At 50.4% G+C, this 8,952-nt stretch overlaps 1 protein-coding gene across 1 annotated transcript; it reads left to right on the top strand.

The window, feature by feature from the left end:
• The first annotated feature begins 349 nt into the window (after nt 1-349).
• Pax1 (paired box 1) lies at nt 350-8,492 on the top strand. The gene is made up of 5 exons (XM_041671013.1): nt 350-611; nt 1,030-1,659; nt 3,106-3,251; nt 3,674-3,896; nt 8,401-8,492. The coding sequence occupies exons 1-5, from the start codon at nt 350-352 to the stop codon at nt 8,490-8,492; spliced, it is 1,353 nt and encodes a 450-aa protein (XP_041526947.1).
• Nucleotides 8,493-8,952: the final 460 nt, after the last annotated feature.

Here is an 8,952-nt window from a genome sequence, read left to right as displayed (position 1 = left end):
AAAGTATGTTAGAGAGGAGCCAAAAGGCAACGAAAATTGGATGGTCCTAGGATCTGGCTCAGCTAGGTTTGGGATGGTGTGTGTTCCTGGTGTGTGTTGGGGGGGGGGGGGAGAGTGGGGCAGGATGGGTTCCGGAGGGGGTGGAGAAAGGCTGAGGGGTGAAGCCAGGAGCTAGGAGGAGGGGTAGAGTTTCTGGGCGGGGAGGGGGAACGCTAGGGCGCGGTGACGGGAACCAATGAGCTGCCAATTCGTGAGTCTCCGGCGTGACTGCAGAGATTGACGTGGAGGACACGTCAAATTGATTCTCGCACCCCACAGCTTCCCGGTCAGACGAATTTCTCCCAATCGGATGAAGTTCACCTTGGGCCTGGGGTCGCGGGCCTGGAGAGTGTCCTGGGAGCGGGCGGCGGCGGCTGCGGCGGTGGGCCCCGGGGCGGGTGGCGCGCTGGGCAGCGGCTCACAGCGCGTCTCCAGCCGCCGCGGCCCTCGGCTCGCGCGCGCCCTCCCTCTATGCCTCTCCGGCCGTGGCGGCGCCCGAGCTCTCCCGGACTGCGCCGGGCCCAGCCCCCGCCGCTCCGGCGCCAGACAGCTGGCCGGCCCGCGCGCGATGGGTAAGGGGCGAGCCTAAGGCAGGACGCGGGCGGGTGAGGAGCTGTGTTCAGACTCTCTGTTTCCCTTCGTTCCCGATGATCCTCTTTCCTTGGGCAAAATGGTTCTGTGCCCTCAGGAGCCGCGTTCTCTGACGTCCCCGAGGGGACAGTCTCTTAAGTTGGGGAGGAGGTGAAGACGCCACCAAAGTAGCGAGAGGGCAGGGGGGGCTGAAGCGCACAATGTTTGCCTCTGGTCCTGACTCTAGCCAGCATGTACCCCCCTTTTCTCTCAAAATCTGAGCTGTCAGGGGTAGGGGTGGACCTGCAGGTTATCTTAGAGTCGCGCTAGGATGCAGGGCATTGGCCCTCGAGGACACCCTTGGCTAACCCGCCGGTGTTTTCTTCCCTGCCTGCTCACGTCTATCCGGCGCATCCGCAGAGCAGACGTACGGCGAAGTGAACCAGCTCGGTGGCGTGTTCGTCAACGGCCGTCCTCTGCCCAATGCCATCCGCTTGCGCATCGTGGAGCTAGCACAGCTGGGTATCCGACCCTGTGACATCAGTAGGCAACTGCGGGTCTCGCATGGTTGCGTGAGCAAGATCCTGGCGCGCTATAACGAGACCGGCTCCATCCTTCCCGGGGCTATTGGGGGTAGCAAACCCCGAGTCACCACCCCCAACGTAGTGAAGCACATCCGGGACTACAAGCAGGGGGACCCTGGCATCTTTGCCTGGGAGATTCGTGACCGGCTCTTGGCTGATGGTGTCTGTGACAAGTACAACGTGCCTTCTGTGAGCTCCATTAGTCGCATCCTGCGAAACAAGATTGGCAGCCTGGCGCAGCCAGGTCCCTTCGAACCAAGTAAGCAGCCTCCGCCGCAGCCTGCGCTGCCCTACAATCATATTTACCAATACCCGTACCCCAGCCCAGTGTCACCCACGGGCACTAAGATGGGCAGTCATCCCGGGGTCCCTGGCTCAGCGGGCCACGTCAGCATCCCGCGTTCATGGCCCTCCGCACATTCAGTCAGCAACATCCTGGGCATCCGGACGTTTATGGAGCAAACAGGTCAGTCATGTTGTCTTCTGTAATTATCTACAAAGGGGTAGAATTGGGAGCGGGCAGATGAGCGAGGGGGAGGGTGCATGCCCTTCTCCTAGGACTGATTTTGGCTTAGAGAATAGTTCAGCACTGGTCACAGAAGCTGGGGGTCCAGAACCTTCTGTGGGAGTCTTCGGACATCTTGAACTTTTTATGACAAATATGGAAAATATTTCCCAAACAGAAGAGCAGACGCAGACCACAAAATCGGAGGCTTGAAATTGCACTTTTAAATTCTTGCAAAAAAGAATGCAAATGCCTATCGCCCAAATCTATGCCAAACAAACCGCTCGGGACATTCTGCAGGACCCTTTCTCTAGCTTTCAGGTTCCTTCGAGAGCCTAAGCAGGCCCAGAAGCTCTTTTGAGTAAAATAGAAAGAGCCTGTGGTGTGATCAGTTTTTCCTTGTAAGTATGGCTCAGATCTCTGTCAGGTTCAGAGGCCTTTCACGTCCTGTCCTTAGATGTGGTAACGGTGCCCCATTCTCTTCAGGGACAGTCACTGGGATTTGTGCTTTGATTGTCATTAAAATTCAGTTAAATGGTAGTTTCTGTTGGATGGAAAAGGCCAGAAATTTCAGTCAACTTTGGTGCCCTGCTTAGGACGATATATATATATGTGGGTATTTTCTAGAAGCAACAGTAGCCTTTCCCAAGCAGCTAGTGCTATGCTAGCAGACTCCGGACTACAGTAAGCAGTCTAGGAGAAGCAAGCCGAGGAACAAAAACGGCTTAGCCCAGGCGTGGGACGGATTTCCCAGGCCTCACACACCGTTTCTCTGGGTGGCTCTAAACCAGAATAACAATAGCACCGACAAGGCCACTTCCCAAGGAGCAGCAGGAGGCAGGTGCTTGGGAGGTGACTACCACGCCTGTGCGGGCATCTAGACTCTTCCCTTGGCTGGGGACACACACCTGAACTGGGAACAGCTCTGTGCCTGGTGGAGGTCGAGTTGTCGCCTCATTTGGGAGATCAAGAATGTCCCTAGAGGTTGTCCCAGGCCAAAATGAACTCTTAGACCTTTAGATGATAATCAAGACATCCAGAGGCTTACACAATTTTCCAGAAGTTGCATTGAATTTGGATCTTTCTGGTTGTCACTTTTGAGCAGTGTAGAAACAGCCGGTTGATCCCCGCTCGTGCTTATATATTTTCGTAGGAAGCGGGCCAAGGGTTGGGGGAAAGTGAAGGGCAGGCTCTGTCGTTTCTGCTCTGAATGAAAGTGAAATGCTGGGCCCTGCCACCCCTGTACCTCCAAAGAAAGGTCTTGGGAGTTTGTGGCACCCCCGGGTAGGTGCAGGGTGCAGGAGGGGTATCTGGCAACACTCATGGCTTCTCATTGGGTCCTTGGCTCTTCTGTAAAAATCTGGCTGGAGGTCTTCACAGGCTTCCACTGCATCTGCGTTCCTGCAGGGGCCCTGGCTGGGGGCGAAAGCGCTGCCTACTCCCCCAAGATGGAAGACTGGGCGGGTGTGAACCGTGCTGCTTTCCCCGCCGCCTCGTCAGCAGTGAACGGGCTCGAGAAACCTGCCTTGGAGGCAGACATTAAATACACTCAGGTAATCAGAATAAGGGACAGGAGGTGACCCGGGGGGCAGAGGAAAGGTTGCGGGAGGGAGACAGAGAGACAGGCAAGCTTCAAGAAATCTGGGCAGTGATCATCTTCAGTGGCTAATTGCTGTCCTCAAGTCCCAAGGTCCTAGTTTACAGCCGCCTGACTTCCGAGAGAAGAAGACTGGCTTGTCTTGTGATTTAAAAAAAAGAGAGAGACTGAAAGCCCCCCTTTCTCTAAACCCTGAAGGTAGCTACCTCGACCTCCTTGCTTTTTATTAGCGCTGATATCATTGGAGTAGATTTTAAGAAATCGGTTTGCTAAAGAGTCCCAGAATAGAGACAAGCGACAGGACCGCAGAATCCATGTCAAACTTGGCCTGTGCTGGAGAAGTCGGCCGGGTTTCTGACAGTCTGTCTCTATTCACAGTCGGCCTCCAGCCTTTCCGCAGTGGGTGGCTTCCTTCCTGCTTGCGCCTACCCGGCTTCCAACCAGCACGGTGTATATAGCGCTCCAGCAGCCGGCTACCTTTCCCCTGGCCCGCCCTGGCCACCCACCCAGGGACCCCCGCTGGCGCCCCACGGAGCTGGTGTGGCGGTGCACGGCGGGGAGCTTGCAGCAGCAATGACCTTCAAACACCCCGGCCGAGAAGGTGAGGGGCACCATCTGGGAGTCAGGATACTGGAAGGGTTAGGAAGTGGGAAAAGGAGCCTGGGAGGTAGAAGAGAGAGAAGAGGGGAGGGAGAAAAATGAGTGACAGGAGAGGAGAGGAAAAGAGGAAAAGAGGGGTGGAGAGGGAAGGGGCGGGGGGTGGAACTCTAGAATACTAGAAATAAACCCGAGTTAACTATGCAGCTTCTTGCGGCAGGGCAGATTCATCTCTATCAGGTGTACCTAAGAAAAGACACAGAAAGACTGAGAGACTCCCCAAAACCGCTCCCTTTAACTTTATTGAGAGAGAAGGAAGAAAGTTGGGCGGGTAAACACGATTTTAGGTGTGGTCGATTCCGGAGTTCTTGCTACGTTGGTCAAGTTATTGCTCCTCTCTGGCCTCAGGTTCTCCATCCCAAGAACGGTCTAAAACGCCCTCCAGGTCCACATTTGTGTAGCCTGCAAAATGTTGCTTTCTACAGCAGCATACCTGCCAGTGGCACTCCGACCTCCGCACCTGGACTCTGTTGGTCCCTGCCCATCTGTTTCTTTCTAGTTCCCTTTTAACCTTGGTTCTGGTCTCTTCTTAGATTCTTTTTCTTCAGCGCATTCTGTGGGGAAAATGAAAAAAAAAAGTTTCATCTTTGGTCTTCGGAAGTTCAGGTTGTTTCTTTCCCAGGGCGCTGTGACTTAAAACGTCATCTCCACCCCCCACCGCAATCTGCTCCCTAAAAAGCCAACTAAGAGATTCAACCCGTGGGACCGGCATGGATTAAATCACACTGTCCACGGGGTTCTGGTTTTTCACTGAACTTGGGAAATAATTCACCTGATCTTTAATCTGCCAGTTATGAATCTGCCTATATTTTGGTTTTGATTGCCAAAAAATTTAAGCTTCACTGCTCCGATCAGGATGGTGGGGGGATGCCTCAGCTTCAGCAGAGAAGGGGGCTGTCATACACATGTCAGGCCAGCATGGGCCAGGTGGCTGTTCTGGGCTAAGAAAAGAAACTTTACCTCATCTGTCTCACACCTACTAAGGCCAGAGGCGGTGGCAGTGGGGGTTGGTGCCCATAGCCAGGCTGATGATGGTGACTCCCAGACAAAAAGAGTTATTTCCATGAAGTTTTGGTGAGGCAGAGTGACAGCATCTGAGTGCTGGAAGGGAAGACTAGGGTACCATCCATAGAAGTGAGCTAAAGGAAGAAAACAGCTTTTGCATTTTTATATATTTTTTAAAAGAACATTCATATCCTAGGATGTTAAGATAATGCTCATTTGCCCAATTATTCAGAAATTCAAGTGCAGAAAACTGACCGAGTTGGATAACTTATTTTAATTTTGTTTAAATAATAGAATAATACGACTTACTTATTTGTAGGAAAATCCAAGAACAAATTCTGAAAGCCTGAGATTATGAACTCCCAATAGCCTTACATTTAAGGATAGCTGAAGGCTGCAGTGTGGGGGTTTCCCTCAGGTCGTCCACTTCTCCCTCTGAAACTCAGGACTGTTGATATTGATATTTGAATCAAATTTGCTACATTATGTAAAGAGCTCAACTGAGCAGGCTTACTTGAACTAAATAAGTATAGCCACGAATTTAAGTGGGTTCTGCTGGATTGAGCCCAAGGGGAATGAAGACACAGGAAAATAAAGAGTTCTTTGATTTCAGAGGGAAGTAGTCCATTTGCAGAAGGGTCGCTTGGTACTGAGGGTGCTTCCAGCCCCACGTTACCCCACATTAGAAACAGGGGGTGCAGTGTGGTGGGTGAGATCCAAAGGTGATCACAGGAGTTCTTAACTCTAAAATCCTGTAGTAAACTTTTGTCAGGGATCTGTATTTTGGCTTATTTCTATTTCTGATTGATTTTCTTTATCAGACAACTTTTAGAAACAGAACATCTCGCTAGCTGTTGTATCCCTGCCCTGCGGCTCTCTTATCTGCTTCCTTCAATAAAATGTCCCATTTTCAAAACCTATAACCAAGCTATGTTGGTCACCAAATTAGTAAGATAGTGTCCTGACCCACAAAGTTCCTTTGGAAAAAAAAATTGGTTAAAGGAATTATCCGTACCCATCTTGATAAACGATTTTTCAGGCTGGCATGCACCCATTTATGTTCAGGGTGTGTAAAAAGAATTGTTCATTAAGCACCTGTTTTCGAAGCGTGAGAATTACACACTGCCGTGGGTGTGACTTTATACTCTTCTCATGGGCAGAAGATCAGATTTTAGAGATTGCTTCCTAAATGGTCTTTGAAAAGTCGAGGCAAAGTTTACAATACAGTGCCATTTACTTTCAACAATTTATTAACAATTGAGTCTTCAGAGAAAGCTACTTCATGAATTTAAGGTCATTTTTAAAATTTATAATATCAGATTTATAATATTTAATTAACTATTTGATACAATTGTGGAAACAGTGAGTTCATATGAATATGAATACTTAGTTAAGTCAAATTATTTTGATGATCTGATGCCTACCCGGAATACAATTTACACTGGATTGTCCCTCCAGTTACCTTCAAATGGGCATCTTACTGGTTATTCAGCCTAGAGCCTCAAATATCAGCTTATGCTTCACAATTTACTGCCTTTTCTTGGTGAAAGGTTCCCTCCTATGCAGGCAAGAAATGATGTTGTTTCCCTCTGGAATGGGAACTTTAATTATTGGGAACTGAGAAAAGTAAGGAAACCTTATTCTCTTCACATAAGGAGGTGTGGGTTTTTAAAAACACTCACATCCACCTAAAGCTCTTCAAGCAAGAACTTGCCTGCCCACCGGTGACAGACACCCTGTCCCCCATGACCTCCTCTCAAGGCAAAAGACATTCACAGAAACCAGCAAACATTTAGGGTTCTAAAATTGCTCCCAGGAGGGATTAAGAAAAAAAAAAAAAGGAGGTGGGGGCGTGAGACTTGGAAATCAAATCTGTGAGCGTCATTTTCTGGCTTCCAGTGAGAAAACCCACACAAGGAAAATTTGCTATTTATAGTTGTTAAAGAGAATTTGTAATTTTATTCTGATTATTGCTGATCCAAAGTTAGGGCTTGCAGGATACCAAAAGAGAATGGTGTCATGAATGACTAGCCAGCTTTTGCAAATTATAGAACTCCTTGCTAGCCATTTTCTCTCTTGGTGGAGTTCAGAGCCTCCCTTGGTCCTGCCACACAGTGCTAAGCCCTTACTGTTCTGGTATTTTAAAGATGTCCACCACAGTCACGGTCCCACAGATTAAAGTATGCCAAGTGACCCTAGCTGGAGGTCCCCAGAATGGTACACACTCACGACTAAAAGGGGAGGGGGCTGAGACAGAGATGAAAGCTAAGGAGAGTTTTGCCTAAGTAGGGTGGAATCCCTCTCCTGGCTCCAGGGTGTTTATTTTTTTCCACTCATCTCTAAGGTAACTCACTCTTGCCAGAGAATCCTCCTCCTCCTCCTTCTCCTCTTCCTCCGATGTTTTTAAAACAGTTCCCCACTTTTGAAGTGTGTGGATGAGATGAAAAAAAAAAAAAGCCCAAATTACTGCTTCGTGAGAGATGGGGAAGAACCTGGGGTTTTGTCCTGGAAAGCTTTTATAGAGCTTCAAAATCTTTCACTAATCGTGTGTGTGTGTGTGTGTGTGTGTGTGTGTGTGTGTGTGTGTCCCTCCGTATACTGTCACATTCAGATAGGACAGTCTCAATTTTTTATATCTGGGGCTTGGAGGAAAGCTGGCAAGTAAGAGATCGCTCTCGCGGAATGGAATTGAGTTGTTCATGGAGGATTTGTAACGGCAGGAGGGGAAGGAAAACCCAAAACGCTCCCCTTTAGAGATCATTAGCTTTTGTCTCCTGGTGCGGGAAAGACTGCACCGAGTTCCCGGGAAAGGAAAAACAGGATTGCACAATCGTGGCGTCACTTTCTGGCTTCCAGTAGCAAAACTTGAGCCCCTTCCCAAAACCCCAAATAATAGAGCAATGCCAAGAATACCGCCTGATCTGCTGGCAAGCCCGCTGCCACTTAATCCCGAGGTCCACAGACCCCAGGAGGGGCTGTGCCCGCAGTATTCCGCTGCTTACCTAAAGCAATACCTTGGTTCCTGTTGGAGGTCCCCAGGAATGTTTGGTGGCTCGTTTTCTGCACCCGTCCCACTTTCAGTCCTGACACCTGCTCATCCCGCTGGGGTCAGGAGTGGATGGATGGATGGGGGTCGGGAGGACTCTTTTTGCAGCGTCGAGAGTCAGAACCGGTTAGTCATCTTCTGAAGTCTCCTCAGGAGCTGGAGACCTCCACACTACCCCTGGCATCCAGGGCAGAGGGGGAAGGTTTGCCTCCATGGTCATCATCTGGAGTGAACGCCTGGTGAAGAGATACCTTTGCCTAACCTGACTTAGGCATAGCTCTCTGAAGTGACAGGGAAGGGTGAGCGTCCCCACTCTTCCAGGCATTGACTTGATGGCGTCCTGCTCCACTTGCAAGACTTTTGGCAGTGACCCGATGCTCCTGTGCTTCCTCCACAGGGGCCGACAGGAAGCCCCCCAGCCCGGGCGGCAAGACCACAGACGCGCTTGGTAGCTTACACGGACTGCCCATCCCAGCCTCAACCTCCTAGGGCCTGTCCCCTCACAGAGCCACAGCCCAACACAGAGGAGCCACCGGCTGCACGGCTCAGGCTCAGCTCACTTGGCCTCTGCCTGGACATAAGGAACTGGGGCCCAGCGCTGCCCCGGCCTCCTCCTGCCTCTGGCCAGTATCACTGCTCTAGTCCTTAGTGCAGTGAGCCCCTGGGATCTTTTAGGCTTTTCTGAACCTTGGCTTTAGATTGCATCCTCCGAAGCATTCTACCAGGCAGAGACTCCTGCAACCACAGCCTCAACTTAAAAATTTGTTCCCCCCCCATCTATATCCATCCTCTTTTCCTACTCCCCTTCTCTCTCTCCCCCACCTCTAAGGTCTCATCTCAATCCTCACTCCTGTACTCTGCCCTTTTCCCTCCAGTTCCTAGTCTCTCTTCTTTCTTTTCTCACCATCAAAGGTCAGAGTCCTCTTCATCTCTATACAGCTTCTCTGAC

This window comes from Microtus oregoni, unplaced genomic scaffold, assembly GCF_018167655.1.
Source record: "Microtus oregoni isolate MIOR12 unplaced genomic scaffold, Mior012 000020F_ref0000438, whole genome shotgun sequence".
Lineage (NCBI taxonomy): Eukaryota > Metazoa > Chordata > Mammalia > Rodentia > Cricetidae > Microtus > Microtus oregoni.
The sequence above is the reverse complement of the archived record's forward strand: the minus strand, read 5'-3'. Positions and strand labels throughout refer to the sequence as shown.